The sequence below is a fragment of the Sciurus vulgaris genome (genome assembly GCF_902686455.1).
Source record: "Sciurus vulgaris genome assembly, chromosome: 6".
Taxonomy (NCBI): domain Eukaryota; kingdom Metazoa; phylum Chordata; class Mammalia; order Rodentia; family Sciuridae; genus Sciurus; species Sciurus vulgaris.
This window is the reverse complement of record NC_136466.1, coordinates 164246663-164263554: the sequence shown is the minus strand read 5'-3', so window position 1 is coordinate 164263554 and position 16892 is coordinate 164246663. Positions and strand designations below refer to the sequence as shown.

General features: G+C 49.4%; 1 protein-coding gene across 2 annotated transcripts in view; it reads right to left on the bottom strand.

Annotated features, from left to right (window-relative positions):
* Window positions 1-16501, bottom strand: part of DAP (death associated protein) — a 61282-nt gene extending 44781 nt beyond the window's left edge. The window contains exons 1-2 of one of the 2 annotated variants that reach the window (XM_079145315.1): window positions 16272-16501; window positions 3403-3499 (exon numbers count right to left, since the gene is read on the bottom strand). In XM_079145315.1, coding sequence (XP_079001441.1) covers window positions 3403-3499; window positions 16272-16326 — 152 coding nt within the window. In that variant the 5' untranslated portion in view covers window positions 16327-16501. The remainder of the gene's footprint in view (window positions 1-3402; window positions 3500-16271) is intronic. The other variant, XM_079145314.1, reaches the window with a different exon arrangement.
* Window positions 16502-16892: the final 391 nt, after the last annotated feature.

Here is a 16892-nt window from a genome sequence, read left to right as displayed (position 1 = left end):
ATGAAGGGATCCAGACTGCGGTCATGTTGATCAGGGGCTTCTGTAACAGCTTGGAGATTTGGGCTTCTGTTACAGTTTAGATCTGGAATGTTCCCAAAGGCTCGTGTGTTGCGGCCTGGTCCCCAGGGTGGCAACGTTGAGAGGTAGAGCATTTGGGAAGTGACTGGATCATGGGGCTCTGACCTCAGTGGTGGGAGGACCCACTGATGCATTCATAATTTGATGGCACTTTGGGAGGTGGGAGATGTGGTAGGAGGTGGGGCCTAGCTGGAGGAAGTAGGTCGCTGGGGCATGCCCTAGAGGGTGTGTCTTGTCCTGGCCTCTTTCTCGCTTCCCCCCTTTCTCTGCCTTCTGGCTGTGATGAGATGAGCAACTTTCTTCTGTCATGGAGTTCTGCCTTGCTTCAGGCCCAGAGCAATGGAATCAGCCACCCATGTATTGAAACCTCTGAAACTATGAGCCAAATAAGTCTTTCCTCCTATAAGTTATTTTTCTCAGGTATTTTGTCACAGTGATAAGTTAACCAACACGGCTTCTAGTCAAGACAGACTCAGGGATCAATCCTAGCCAGGAGACTGACAGGCTACATATCACTGGGTTGGATGACCACCTTAGCCTTTCTTCATCTCTACAAAGGGCACATTAACACCTGATATGTTAATGTATAAAACCTGATGAGAAATGGGAATCAGTAGTCACAGCTTTGTGAAGAATCTGGACTCAGCTGCCAGCACTCTTCCACTTATTTGCTGTGTGACATTGGAAATATCACTTAACTTTCTGAGCCACTGAAGAGGGAGTAGTAATCCGGAATGGGGATAACCCAACTTTGAAATAGCAAAAACAACAGAGTAGTTATGAGAATCCAATGGATTGAGGACAGAACACTTGGAACAGGCAGACTCACTGCACCATGACTAGAAATGACATTAATGACTGCAATTATTCATTTACCCAACAGAAAAATGGGTGGGCCTGGTGGTAGAAGAAAACTTACACAGGGTCCCAGGCCTGATGCGGGGTTTTAGGAGTTGTATTGGCGACACAGATCAGAAGCTGAACAACAGGGCTGCCCGCACACTGTGTCACATGGTTTAACCCATGCTGGTGAGGAGCCAGCCAGAGTGAAGAGGACAGAGCAACACGCTGTAGTTCAGCTGCAGAGAACAACCACAGAGACACACCTGATGGAGCCCACCCTGCGGCCAGCCTGCTTCAAAACATCGGGTCTGTCGAGACAGAGAGTAATCTTTTGGGGGAAGGAGATGCTAGGATGGGAAGCGCTGGTGTGTGCCACCTTCTCTTTGCCACTGTTCATCCTCTGGCATAGTTAGTGGAATTACTCATCTTCTATAAATGTTGCATTTGAGCTCATGAAAAAATCAGTTGGAAGAAAACCAACAGACTGCTCTGCCCTTCTTTCTCAGCATGCAGATAACTTGTCATGTTGGGCTTCTTGGTGCTGCACTGGGCAGGAGACAAGCTATGTGTCCTCGTCCCAGGGACACTCAGGAGGCACCTTCCTTACCCTTGCAGGACCTTCGTCCTCTTCCTGTGTCTTAAGGAAGGAGCTAGACCTGAGGAAGGGCAGTGGCAGCAAGTTTCCCAAAGGAGGAAACTCCTGCAGGCCACATGCTCTTGCCCTAATTCTAGAATGCTCTGAAATTGTGTTTCCTTATGTCCCATATGGACGCAAAACTTAACCTGCCCTTACACACAAGTCCCTACAGGTGAGCATTCAGCCCACCTGGCTGGAGGGCAGGGAACAGCTTGGGTCAGGTGCCCGTGTCTCGCCAGACGGATGGTGTGTGCACTACTGCATTACATCTGCCTTACTCTCTAAAGCCCCAGCGTGTATGGCTCGTGAAACATACTGGGCTGCCAGTCCCACAGCTGTGGGCCTGGAGGAATTACTGCTGCTGTTACAGCCTACATGCAGCTCTGTGAAAACAGTCAGTGAGACATCATTGTAGAATTTTCTTTAAACCACTTTATTCTTTTAAAACCAGACTTCAGGTGCACGCTTAGCATGTGCAGGGCCTGGAGTTCAATCCCAGCACCAAACAAAAAGAGTTAAAAAAAATAAAACTGGAACTTAGGCTGAACTTCCTTTGACGTTGCTAACTCATGGTTCAAAATAGGCAATGATCACACAGAAACCTCACCCAAACATCTTCCCCTCAAGGGGCTGGACTGTGAGGCATCCCATAGGCAGCTTATGGAAAATGCCCAGGTGGGGACATACACCAGCAGACACGTGGTACCAAGTACACATGCCCTCTTCTTGGTGTGCGCTCCTGGGAGCCCCCTTTTGGAAACCTGGCCAGCTCCAGATCCCACTAACCTGCATTTAAATGACTGCTATCTTAACTGGGAAAGAGCGGGATGTGGGCGTGCTTCTGGCTTCTGTGGGATTCCGCTTCCTCATGGGTAAGTGGGAGAGAATGCTACCTGCTGCTCAGGACTATGGGAGTGAAGTGGAGTCAAAGCCTGTGCCTGGTCCGCAGGAGCCAGAGTCTACTCTGTCCACACCCTTCTTCCTTCCTACCCTTCATTTCCTCCTCTGCTGTCTGGAGACAAGTTATGAGCAGAAAATTTGATGTTCCCATTCTTCTTTGTGGACATCTCCCAGAGAGGTGCCTATGTCCACAGTGCCTGCTATGCACAGTAAGGTCACACACAGCGAAGGACAAGGCCCTTGAACCAAGCTTGAACTCAGACCCTCCAAGGAGAGGAGGTGCCCAACAGAATGGTGAGCAGGACCCAGAGGGCTGGGAGCAGAGATGTCACGTACAGTTTGCTGTGAGCATTTCTTAAACCAGAAGTTCTCCATCCTGGCTGTGCAGATGGCCAAGGTTCAAGAGTGTGGTATCTCAGGGTTCCCGGGGGGTTCAGAACTGCAGTCCACAGACTGTTAGTACTTACTTCTCTGGAACAGTAAATTGAAACCGAGAGTACAGATGGCCTGCAGCTGCAAGAATTCACCTATTTCCTCCACTCGGGCCTGTCGGGGGAGGGTGCCACCCACCAGAGACCCAGGGGCCACAGTCAGCTCCTCCAGGGTCTCCTGCTTCTGCTAGGCACAGCCCCTTGCAGGAAGGGAGTAGCCCTAACTTATCCAGGGCACAAGGGAGACTCTGTGCCTGCCAACACCCGTGCAGTCCCTGTACCTGCCTAGGCTTTTGGGTTGTCATGAGGGAAAAAGGTGCATTTTACATGCTTTGTCTCCTGCCCGACGGGCACAAAATCCTGCCTCACTGACCACAAAACTGAGAATACACAGCACAGGTCCAGCTGCCCAAGTGTTATCAGAAGCCCAGAGCAGAGAAAGAACAAAGGTTAATGTTTAGCAGAATGATGGGTGTTTGCAAAGTCTGCCAAGAGTCACCAGAATTCTCCCACCTGGGGCTTTCCCATTCCTGGTCATCCTTGTCTTTCTCTTCCTTGGTGTCTCCCGCATGCAGGTGCTTCTGCACGATCCGCATTCCACCCGCTTTCACTAAAATGCAAACAAAGGGCAGGTATGATTAGTGGGGAAGTGGAATTGCCTGGAAAGTTTCTGGTTGCCTAGTGGCGGCAAGTCAGTCATTAACAGTGACCATCATTAACTGGGGGTGGGGGGCAAGCCTGGTTTGGAGGTGATTCAGTGGGGTATAAGGCACAATGCTCTCTCTTGCTCCAGATGTTAGAAACTTCCCAAGACTCTGGGTTTCCTTTTTGGTCACCTCTCACATATTTTGTAAGAACAGTCACATAACCAGAGTATGAAGCATGTGGAGAAGTGGCTTAGTTCTGCACATCTTCTGGACATGCGGGCCCCCTAAACCCTGCCCTGTGGTCATTGTTTCCTCAAATATCAGTGATGTTTTCGACAGGTGACACTGCCACAGGGGACATAGAACAGCTACTGTGTCAGTCACAGAGCTCAGTCAGGAGCAGCAAAGATGTCCAGCACAGCCCTTCCCAGGCTGTGCTCCAAAACCCTCCTTTTGGTAGATATTAATTCTGCTTTTTTAAAAAAATAGCTTAGTGGAGATATACCTTATGTACAATTCACCCATGTAAATTGTATAATATAGCATTTTGAGTGTATTCAGAGTTATGCAACCGTCACTGCAATCAACTTCCATCACCTTGAGCTGAAAACCCCATACAGTTGTTCCCTGTTTACCTGTCCACCCCCCACCCCTGCCTCCCGCTACCAGTCACCTGGGCTGGGCTGTCCTGGATGTGTGGAATAGAAATGGAATCATAAAACAATGGGCTTGGGTGACTGGCTCCTTTCAGATAGTACGAGTTCAGGGTCATCTGTTCTGCAGTGTGCCTGAGCACTCGTTCCTTCTGGACGCCAATACACTGCACCACCAGGATGCACCACCTTCCATTCCTCCATTCATTGCAGAGGACACTGGGCTGTTTCCACTTTTCAGCTGTCATGGATACTAAGCTCTGAACACTTTTTACATGACTTTTCCTGTGTACATGTCTTCATTTCCTAAGGTATATAATATCCTAGGAGGAATGGCTGGGTCACATAGTGACTGCACGGACACTTGTGACGAGCCATGGACTGCGTGCACCACTTTCCATTCTCACCGTGTGAGGGCCTGCCCTTGTGCACGTGTGCCCAGGCTTGCTATTGTCTACTTAATCACAGCCATCCTCATGGGCATGAGTGCTATCCCACAGCAGTTCGACGGGCACTTGCCGAACGTTAACATGTTAATACTATTTTACAAGGAGGAGGGTGGGACATGGGGACGCCAGGATCTAGCTGGTGTAGGAAATACTAGGTTGAATAAAAGCAAGTGCGCTTCTTCCAGAGAGATTTTGGGGCCCTTTAGCATGCTAAGGTGCAACGTGAAGCTTTATGAGGGGCATGGAGCTTGTGGTCTCCCCCAAAATGTTTCCTCTTCCTATTGTGTGTGTGTGTGTGTGTGTGTGAACTGGGGATTGAACCCAGGGGAGCTTTACCAGTGAGTAACCTCCACAACCCTTTTTTAAATTTTGAGACAGGGTCTCACTAAGTTGTCCGGGCTGGCCTCAAACTTGAGATCCTCTTGCCTCAACCTACCAAGTGGCTGGGATGCCTGGCATGCCTGGCCCCAAATACATTTGACTTCGTTTTTTTTTTTTTTTTTTTTTTTTTGATGTATTTTTGGTTTTGCAGTCATGCTGTTATCATCTTTTAGCACCACAGCGTCTCATGAGGAGAGTATGGAAATGCTAGCCCTATATCCAAAAAGCTGACCTCACATGGTGGTGTGGAGCTGAAGTTCTCTGAAGAAGCTGCAGCCTTAGAGAAGATCCTGCAGACTGCTTGTCTGGCTGAGCAGAGCATTGTGATTGTGGAGAGATGGAAGATTCCAGGTCTCTTTATAGCCACTTACGTTCAACCCTGGAATCTGCCCTAACATCCTCATAACTTCAGGTAAAACTCTCAGAATAAACCACTAAGCTCTGCTGACACATAGCCACTACCAAGCTAAGCATGCATAGGGTAATGGTGGAACCCACAGGGAAGATTTTCCCACTCTGCTGCAGCCAGCCTACCTGATGCCCCACCAAGCATTTGCTAAATGTTTTGATTTGGACTTCCTCTGTCCTGTGGCTATAAAAGTTGCATGGTGGAGTCTGTCATTCCCCGACGGTGACACAGTGTCACTTCCCGGACCACAGTCTCTCCTGTTTGGCTTGGAGTAAACTCTTTTCTTGTTTCCTTTAAAGTAGTTGTTATTTTACATGGACACTGGTTGCCAGCACACCACTTCATCTGCAGAAAAGGGAGAAACCTCCTAAGACGGGGACAACGGAGGGGACAGCAGTGCGGGGGAGTGCTGGATGGCGAGGAGGGTTTTGCATTGGCCTCGGTTCCTGCTGCAGGCCCCACGGAGTCCCAGCCTCGCCCCACTAGGGCAACCCCTGAGTCTCTGGCCACGAGGCTGCCACATTCCACACTATAGTCCATGTGCCCTCCAGGTCCTTTGGTGTTACAAGTTTGGGTGGACCTTGCTGATTCATAAAAGTTAAAGCAAGTTAAGAGGTTGAAGAACAGGAAGGAGAATGTGAAGTCACCTCTCTTCGCATGCTCCAAGATAATCAGTCTTCAATTTCCCTGGGAGACCCCGCCAGCCCCGGACTTCAGGAAGACCAGGATGCTGGCTTCTCAGGGCCACAGGTACCCTAGCAGCTGTCCCACAGATGAGGATAAAACAGGGAGCAAGTAAAATAGAGGGCTGTGTTTAAACAGTGCAGATGCTGGTCTGGGACTGGAACTAAAATCTCCTTAGGCCCCACTGCTTCTTTCATGGAGAGGGCGCATTCTACTTTGGAAAGAAAGAAATGGAATGCTGTTCGGCGATTCGCTTCTTATGCCAGCAGTTCATTTTTAATCATTCTGCTTCTCAGACTGCTAGCGCTTATGCTTTGTGGTCTCCAACTCATCAGGTCTTTATTGATAGGGTTTGATTCGGTTCTCAAGTTCCCCATTACAAAGCATTTAGTCATCTGGGCACACTTGTATATGCAGTTATTTCGTTACCTGAGGCCCTAGCGACTCAGCCTCCTGTTTGTTTTTGTCTGCTCATTCCTGCTTTTGTGCTGATGAATGGATTATGCCCTTGTCTTCACCGGGCCTATCAGTGAGGATCTTATGGGACCCAGGCAATTCTTTGGAGAAATGCTGCATGTGTTTCTGTTAGATCAAGAGGAAAGGAGCCTGGAAGTCCTTTCTTAGAATTTCTTAGAATGGAACAGCCAGACCAGACAGTGTGAATCTGAACCCATGTCATCGAGGCCACATTTACAAATGTGCAGGCCACATTTACAAATTCTCAAGGTGACGTGTGCCTTCATTCAGAGCCCACGTGGACACCCAAGGGTGGGATGGCCCATCTTGCCATTCCACTGTGTTGCTGGGCAGGTTCCCCTCCACTGTGTCTCCCCCAGGTTTTGACTTCTGAGCATCGAGCCTTATCCTGGGGTCTGGGGTGCCACTCCCTGCCTTATGTGGGCCAGCTCTCATGCTATCTGGATTTCAGTTCTTTCCTTGTTTTTGCTTCCTAAGGAGTTCCCTCACTTTAAACTCAGATTGAAAAAAAGAAAAAAAAAGACAAAAAGAATTCACTCTCAGTGGATAGCTTTTAAATCTAAGATTTCCCAGCCTATGTAGTCTGTTACCCCATTAGAAATGGAGTTTGAAAATAAAATTCTATAGTACAGTAAGATGAATTTCTACTCTCTTGAAATAAGGGATTTGAGAATTATGAATGTTTTTGACCAAAGGAAAAGCCTAGAGGAACTGTCCCATCAAAGGTAGAATACATTTTCCTTTTCTCCCCACCTTGATCCCATGCCTTTTAGAAATCGATGAAAGATGCTGTTATGTTCCCTCAAAATGCATACATTGAAGTCCTAATACCTTAGAATGTGACTGTCTTTAAAGAGGTAATTAAAACTGGGTTGGATCCTGATCCAATAAGATTGACGTCATTACAAGAAGAGGCACATCCCTGTAATCCCAGCAACTCAGGAGGCTGAGGCAGGAGACTGTGAGTTCAAAGCCAGCCTCAGCAACTCCATGAGACCCTGAGCAACTCAGCAAGACTTTGCCTCTAAATAAAAACATAAAAAGGACTGGGGATGTGGCGCAGTGATTAAGTGCCCCTGGGTTCGATCCCCAGTACCAAAAGAAAAAAAAAAAAAAAAAAAAAAGAGAGAGAGAGAGAGAGATGCAGGGAATGCATGTGCACAGGAAAAAGGCAGAGAGAATAGCCAACTGCCAGCCAAATAGAGAGAGGCCTCGGGAAAAACCACTCCTGCCCATACCTTGATCTTGAACTTGCAAACTTCTGAACCGTGAGAAAGAAATGTCTTGATATTCTGTTATGGCATCCCTAGCAAATTCATTTAAAAATAATCTCGGGGGCTGGGGAATAGCTAGCTCAGTTGGTAGAGTGCTTGCTATAAGCACAAGACCCTGGGTTCGATCCCCAGCATCGGAAAAAAAAAAAAAAAATCTCGAAATCAATTTCAACTTGCAGACATAAAACATTTAAACTGTATAATATAAACTAACTAAAAGTAAAAAAAAAAAAAAAAATAAACTAACTAAAAGTAAAAAGGGCTCTGAAACTAACTACAACGAAAACTGATGACGAGCATCAAGGTGACATTTGAAATAACCTGTCTCTGGAAGCTCTGGTGGAAAGGCCTGTCCCTTCTCCCATTGAAATAAGGGCACGGTGTCAGGGCTCGGTCGGCCAGCATTAGCACTTGCGTTTAATTCTGTTTCTAAAAACAATTAACTTCATTAATTTCTCTCAGTATGTTTGGTGATTAATGCAGCAATAAAAAGTGGCAATAATAATAATAATTCAAGGCTGAGACAGATTCATTTTAACTTGCAAAACTGCTCCAAAATATGACAGCACATATTTCTTGTGATTGTCCTATCTGTGTCTCAAGAACTTTCCACTGGTAAAACTACAATGGCAGAATTATTTTCTCAGAAAACTCTGTAGAATTATTTGCAAATCTAGGTATTTTCATGAGAGACATTAGAAAGAAACTCAAATTTTTATTGTGTCGGTTGTTATTCAAACAAGAGCTTCAAATTTAAGGAATAACAACCTACCTTTCAGCAAGAGTGCTCTGCAGAGGTGAAGCACATGGAAACTGGGCCGGACCCCTGGGTTCGGCTTCCGTGTCTGCCTGCACGTTTATGTGCGTGTGTGTGAATGTGCCTGAGCAAGCTGCCAAAGCTCTCTGTGCCTCAGGGTCCCCCTCTGTGAAGAGTGACAGTATTCTTCCCTCCCAAGACAGCTGAGGACTATGAATTAGCACCCTTGAAACACCCCGGCAGGGTCTATCGCACGGGAGGTGCGTAACTGGCAGCTAGTCTCACCACACAGTGTTTCGGTCAGCTTTCTCACACTGTGACCAAAGCTCCTGACGAGAACAGTTTTAGCAGAGGGAAAGTTTATCTGAGGTCTCAGCCCACACGTGGCCAGCTCCATTCCTCAGGACCCTCAGGGCTGGAGGCGAGCAGCACGTCATGGCCGAAGGGTGTGATGGAGGAGCGCAGGTCAGGACAGGACCAGGAGAGAAGGGAGACAGAGACAGCTCCCCTCATGGACAAAACAGAACCCCAAGGCACCCCCGCCACCCACCCCCTCCAGCCACACCCCATCTGCCAGTCACCACCCCTGTCGGGGGATCCAGGCAGATTAGGTTACGATCATTTCAGATCATTTCACCTCTGGACTTTCTTGCCTTCTCTCACTTGAGCTTGTGGGGGACACGGCACATCTGAACCAATCAGGCAGCTTTTACAAATTAGGATCGTGTGCCTGGAGACCTGCGGAGCTCAGATCCCTGGTGCTGGCTTGTCTCCTCCGGAATTGAGGACAGGCAGCGAGTGTAGAAGAGGAAACCTGGGCAAATCGAGGCACGGAGGCCACCAGAGTCTGGGAAGTTGGAGGCCCCTGGCAGATTGGAATGTCAGTGTCAGAGCCCTTGTGATCGCCAAGGTTACCTGCCTAACTCCCAAAAAGCTGCAGGCAGGGAGCTGCTAATTAATGCCCCCTGGGCTCTACCTGCCTGAATCTCCCTGTGGCCCTTCCCCTGCCACCTGCTTCTCTCTTTCTTTGCTGTGTCACGGGCATCTCCTGGGCCTAGTCAAGTAGGCAGGAAGGAGAGAGATAAGGGGGGAGAGAGCTGGAGAACAGGAGACCTTAACCTATAAAAGATGTAGGGTGCGCTCACTTCCTGGGACTCCAGAACAAAGTGCTTGGCCACTGTGTGCTGATCATGTGGCCAGCCAGCCATCACCGGGTAGTCACCACTACTCACCCCCTAAGCAGGGAAGCTTCCAGAGAACCTGGATCCTGGATGATCCTCCCACGTCCGTTTTCTCTGTCCCCATAGTGCAGGCACTGCCCTGACCACTCCTGCGCACGGTCCCACTCCATCAGCTCCCCATGGGACTGGGCCTGACACAGCAGCCAGCATGCACAGCCAGCCGGCAGCACGGCAGGATCAGACCCAGGAGCCTGCTCGCCCGATCACATGCAGACCTTCCCTTGCTGGGGCTCCTTCCAAGAAGCAGAGCATGGAGGCTTGTCAGTTTTACAAAGCCAGGGCCTACAGGTAGGTCCTGACTATTCTACCACCTCCAGGAGGGACCCGTGAGAGGGAGCCACGGGCAGCTGGCTATTGCTAAGGATCAATGGCCAGCTAGAAAACTCAATAGCAGGACGATGGAGGTGGGGCGGAGAAGGGTCTTCCCAGGACCTCTCAGTACCTCAGCAGCCACAAGAGCTCCCAGGTGGTGCCAGAAGGGAAGAGAAAGGATTGTGGATGCACACAAATGTCCCCAAAGCACTGACTGTGGAGACTGGAGCATGGCTTAGAAGTGTCACTACCTTTGCTCTTGCCTGAGAAGGGCTATTGAAATGTTATTCAAAGGGACGCTAATCCGCTACAAGAAATGAAATATTCTGAGAGGATCATCCAGGTAGGAAGAACAAAAGAAAACAAAACAGAAAACAACCAGAGTGTTGTAGGTTAGGATTAAACCTCACGCTCTCAGATAAGGCACTGTAGTGACAGATAAGCAAAGGGATGGCATGGGACCTCTCTGCTGGCTTGCGAGATTAGAGGGTGAGCCTCCTGAAAGGCACAGGGCATCTAGTTTAGTAGGGAAGTGGCACTAGGGTTGGAGGGGAGAACCACTGGCAAGTCAAGGACCCCTCGATGGAGTTTATCACCTGGCTCCTGTAAGGACAAAGTGTCAGGGTAAGAGGCCAGAGGCAGAGGGAACCCTCGGCACACTGGGTTCTAACATCTGTACTGAAAACAGACACCAGCTGTGGGGGATCCCAGTGAGACCCTCTCTCCATTGTGGGCCGGACAGGGGCTTTCTGGTATGTGCACAGGGGGAAGTAACGGCCCGTACTAAAACTTGAGGCCCTGTATCATCGCTGAACTTGCACCCCAGGTGGCAAAATGGCTAAGGAAGCCGAGGAAGGAAGGGAAATTGCTACTGTGCATTAGAATCGCAGACTGTGCAGCTGCTAAGACACTTGGGCCACAGAGGGCGACTCCTTGCACTTTCCAGGGGTGGAAATGAAGTTCAGAGACATGGTGTGACCCGCAAGGCCCTGAGGGCTTTGACTCAGCCAGAAAGGCTGGGTGTGTCTCCCACAGAGTGTGCTCCATTCACCACACAGCTCTGACCTCAAGGACAAACTGGGTGGGGACCAGAAGGGGATCCTGTCAGATAACTACACCCCTTCAAGCTGGGGAATGTGGGGGACAGCTGTGTGGGGAACTTTGAGTTTAGGGAGAGAAATTAATTCTAAAAAATCCAGGGGGAGAGTAGGAGCCGCTGCCTGGAGGTGCCGGGGAGAAACCTGGCACTACAGACTGCTGGCTGAGGTTGTCACTCCGGGGAAAAGTGACTGGTGGGCAGCACAATGTTGTCATCCCAGGAGCTTAAAGTGTTCTATGGCAAGGGGGAATCAAGGCTGTGGATGGAGTAGGATGCTAAGCAGTGGATCTTAACATAAGGAATCACCCGGGAGGTCCCCCATTATCATGAGGGCCGTTAAACATGGACGAGGTAAGCCGTCAGTCAGGGTTGGAGATGGGATGAAAGAAGGACGTAAGCAGCCATGGTGACTTCTGAAGATGGGGCAGGGCCACCAGGCCTGTGGGCCTCGGGACTCTGAGAAGGGTAGGAGAGCATTCTCCTGGGAGCCTCCAGTAGGACCCAGCCCTGCAGACACCTTGACTCTTCTGGACTTCTCACCTCCAGAATTGTAGCATCATAAAAACTGAATTATTACCAAAACACACACAGGGGCCCATTTCCCACTTGACTTTAAATAAATATGATCATGTGTACAATCACTCTAAGTTTCTGGTGGTTTTAAACCACCAAGTTTATTGTGTTTTGCTACAGTAGTCATAGAAACTAACCCAGTAGAGCAGGCCACGCACAGGGGCCACCAGAAAGCCCGAAGCACGCTGACCTACACTTATCCCCTCTGCAGGCTCAGCGTTGAAACAGCCGTGTCCTGCAGCAGGAGGGGTCTGGGCCTCTGTACTGTTCCTCGTGAAGTGTCACCCAGGGGAGAAATCAACCTTGATTTGTTCAGCTCACTTAGTGTACCCAATCTAGTACTTTTTACAAAAGTGAATATTCTTTACATAAATAAAAAGACTTCTGAGGTTGGGAAGGGGAAACGATTCACAAAACCAAGTCAGAATGTACAGAGCATTGGCTGAAATGGAAAGGACACACACAGAAGGTGCCAGAAGGGGAAAATAACCAAAGGTGGTTAGGGAATAGTGGTAAAATCTAGAAATGCTGTGGTCCAGCCTGACCAGAAGTTTCTGGAGGGAAAAAAAGATGCAGTAACTGAAGGGTCTTTTCCCCTTGGTATGCTGGGAGCAAAAGCACATCAGCTGAAAACACGGGGACCCTGTTGGGCAGTCTGTGACTAGATGCTTAATACAACAAAAGACAAGGGAGCTTCACATGTCGAGCAACAGAATGGCCTGGATAACTTCAAACCTTCCCACAGGAAGATAATTCAGGGAGAAATGTGACGGACAATCTTGTAAATGCATCCTTTACTCATGACCCACTGGCTAATAAAACAGAGAACTGAGTTAGTTTGATTACTAAAAACAGCAAACTGATCTATTTACCATTTTACTTTAAATAAATAGTCACTTGACTTAGTACTATGGGGGATGCCATCTACTTTTTGAAGAAAGCTATATAATATTAGTAACATTCAATGGTATCACACCAGACTTACGAGACTTCACTGACACACGGTTTAGGCCCCTCTGAAAAATGGGGGCGGGGGAATGTGGCCAGCAACGTGTATTTACAGAAGAGACTTTATCCATATCACTGCCAAACCCTACAGAGACTGGCAGAAATGAGTAACAGCGTGGCTTGTAATTATGTCCTCCTTTCTGTATGGAATGCTATTATTGCTGTGGGATGAAATGGCAAGGAATCTCGCTAATTTTAACTGTGCTAATCACTCTTGTAAAATAAGCGTTCTCATCCTGTTTCTCTGCAAATATTCTGTAGGGGAGAGCAGTGTTGGGGAATCCAGTCACTAAGACGGATTCCTTCTCCAAAGAGTCGGCAGAAGGTGGTGCAGCGCCATCCATGGCTCTCAAGTGAGGACACTTCGTATCTGCACACGGCCTTCCTCCCATGCTAACCAGGAGCCGTTACAAACTGCCCCAATAATCTCACACCTTCAAGGGGGCGGCACCTGGCAAGTGACAGGGTCCCCTTTCTGGATGTGGGAGGCAAAGGCCCTTTAGGCTAGTAGTCTCCTGGTTACTGGCTCAGAGGAGTCAGCAAGACATACTCCAAACAGTTCAGTTTTTTAAATGGCACTGTCCTCAGTGTCCCGATGGGTAAGGTGACTACTAATTTCATGAAAGTGCCACATGCTTAGAACTGTGCTGGAACAGTATTACACTCCATAAGTGACAGTCACCATTTCCTGCACTCTGCAGCATGAGTGGGTGGAGGGGACCCCTTGCACCATCAGCACACGCTGGAGAGGTCTGACGGGGAAGTTGCAGGCCGAGCATGCTATGTGGGAATAAAAGGTGAGAAAGGCCCTGAAGTAACTCCCAGGAGCAAGCTGTTTACTGATATCTTGTGCCAGGCCCGGGGAGAGCCCTGGGATTTAAAGATACCAACGAGACCCAGCCCTGGAAGCCAGGAGAAGTGAGGTAGACAGGTGGAAGTAAGTGCAATAAAGAAAATGGGACTACTGTGGGGAGAGGGAAGAGGGACCTGGTCCAGATAGCAATAAAGAGAAAACACAAAAGAATAGCAAGGCAGTCACTGCAAGAGAACTTTATTATTTCTGATTAAGGATTTAAGCACAAGTCTGTTATCCAATTTAAGCACTTAATAAAAGTGTTCCCCAAGTTTTTAAGGCAATTATTTTGATTTATGAATTATGCTCGTGGCTATCTGTGATGATTATTACAGTGGCTTGCAGCATGGCCTACTCTCTGGCAACACCAGGCTGAAGAACACGGGGAGCTCCCTGGGAAGAGGCTTGCGCACAGGTTCTCTGTTGGGTGGGGAAAGCACGCCTCCCAAGGGCACTGCTGAGTGGCCAATACTGCAGCTTCCAAGTATTGTACTTTCCAAGTACCTGTCTTCCGAGGCCTCTGGGCCAAGAGCCCTGGGCCCTTCCTTCAACTCTGGCCAAGTCTTACTGGCCCTGAAAATGCTGAGTGACAGTGACAGCTACCCAAAGCACTCCTGCTAGACTTGGGTCCCACAGTTAAAAAGTATGCACAGAAACCCCTGGTGTTTACTGTGGAATTAATTGTCCTGGGGGCTCTGATCCTGAGGAGGGCAGCTGAAAGCAATGCAAGGTCACAGCAGCAAAGGCAGAACCTGGTGACTTATCCAGAGGAAGATCTTCAGGCCATCCTGGAATTTCATGGGTGAGAAAATCTGAGACACAGAGAAGTGAAGTGGCTTTCCTCAACACTTGGAACCCAAGTTCACTGATACACAGGTGCAAATAAATTGCCTCTGCTCTTGTTAGGCATAAATAAACCATTTATTTTTAAGTTAAAAGTCTAGCAGTTTACAATTCAAGCAAAATTAGAGTTCTGCATGAAAATTTCTCCCAGAGTTAATACGAACAGTTGATAGTTTTGATCTTAAAAATCTCCATATGAATGTCTCTGTATGCAATTTAATTACTGCTACTTTGATCTGGTATCATTCCAGCAAATACGCTTGAATGAATTCATTATCCTGGGGGAATGGACAGTCTCAGGCAGACTGCTACTGCAAGGTTCTGGAGTGTTAGTCTTGCCACCTGGTGTAAATAAAGGTGCTCCTCCCTACACTGAAGCACAGAGTTATGGGCAGCCAGGCAGGGACCTCTTGCTGTAGGAATTAAAGATCATTTAACCTTATAGGAAATCCCTTTGAGGGTGGTTTTGCTTGAGTTTGTATTGTTTTTCTGTGCTGAGGACAGCAAGCAGGGTGTCAGGTACTCTATTACTGAGGACACTCCCAGAACCTGGGGGGCTCTTTGTTTTTGGTGTTAAGCCAATGTGACACAAAAGCTCCCAAAGCCATTCCCATTACAGGGGACACTTTTCTAACACAGGCTTCCTAAGTCCTTTTTGAACAGTGAGCCATATTTTCACTCTAGAGCAAGTTAGATTTGTTGCTTTGGGCAGCTGTCACTAGTGAAGCATATTCCTACTCTGCAGTGTGACATACTTAAAGAATTGTCCCTATTCCCTGTGATGAGGCAGAGAATTTGTGTCCTACAGTGGGAGACGAATTCTTCACTATTACACCGCCATAGATGCGCCACAAAAAGAAGCCTCGGTCCTCCAAGGATTCTGTCAGAAAAAGACAAGAGTCTCTAGTACTAATGTTTGCAATTAAGACCCCAAAAGAACCCCGGACCTTGGTGTGACTTGGCTTCTGCGACCTAAGTACTCTGATCTGCTCACCAAGTATCCTTCCATATGGATCCACTGTCATTTAAAGGGCAGCAGAAATGGAAATCAACCAGTCTGGACAAAGTCAGAGCAAACAGGAACTGTGAGCACAGAGAAGAGGAGGCCCCCATGAACATAAAGGCTGCTTGAATTCCTATTTTCTAAGAAAGATGGCTACTTCCTGGGTTTAGCTTCTTTGGCTCAGAAGTTTAGCATTTTCTTTCTTTCTTTTTCTTTTTTTTTTTTTTTTCAAGCCACCTCTGAGAAAAAGCTGGACGTGAAAGAAAGTGGGGTAAGAGAAGTCATACTGAGTTATCAGTGATACTCCTTTGGTTCTTTCATCAGTACCCTACGCTGTCAGGCTACAACTAACCATCCCGATACTAAAAACACAGACTTCCGTTACTCTTTCTTAAAAAAACATCTGAACATTCTCGGTAAACGACAACGCTCACACTGTCCTGTAAAGCTGTGCAACTGGCTGGGGCGCGCTCCTTTGCAAGGCACGGCCACAGGTACGCTACGTGGCGCGCACGTCGGCAGCGGGTCTTCGCGGGCGCGGGCCGGGGTCTGTCAACCGCAGCGGGTCGGGGCGGCGGGGACATCCCGCACCGGCGGCCGGCCGCGCGCCGCGGGCGCCCGCACTCCCCTGCGCCCCGCGCTCGGGCATCGGGGCGCGCGGACCCTCCGGGGCCTCCCCCGCCCGGCGCCCCCGAGAAAAAGCGGAAACGAGTCAGTACCGGCGGGCGGGTGTCCAGCTTTAGTCTCTAGTTTCCCTTCGGGAGGCGAAGACATGATGCCACCGGGGTTCCGCGGGGCTGGGCGGCGGCGGCGGCGGCGCAGCTGGCGGACAGGAGGGTGCGCGTGTGGGAGCGCGTGTGCGTGCAGAGAGCGAGCGAGCCAGAGCGCGCGCCGCGCGGGCACCCCGGCCGCCGCCGCCCGGCGGGGGGCGTGGCCGCCGCGAGCCGACGTGGCACGGCCCCCCCCCGGCGCCGTGCGCGCTGACGTCACCGCGTCCGCTCCGCCCCTCCGGCCCTCGGCGCGCGCGTACGGAGCATGCGCAGCAGGCAGTGCCACGTTGGAAACCGCGAGCGCGAGTGGAGGGGAAGGGGGGCGTAGCGTTAGGGTTTAGTAGAGGAAGGGATCCCAGCTGGCTGGGGACAGGAGCGTAGTAGGTGGATAAAAAGGGCCCAGCTTGAGAACAGCCCTCTCCTCCGCGGAACCGCTCTGGCATTGTCCCCACGTGGACGGCGACGCGGTGGGCAGCTGAGTGTCTCGTCCGCTGAACGTTCTCAGCCAGCCCGCGCTGAAACGATGCGCGGACTCGAGATCCCTGAGGGCCGAGGGTAGGATTTTATTAA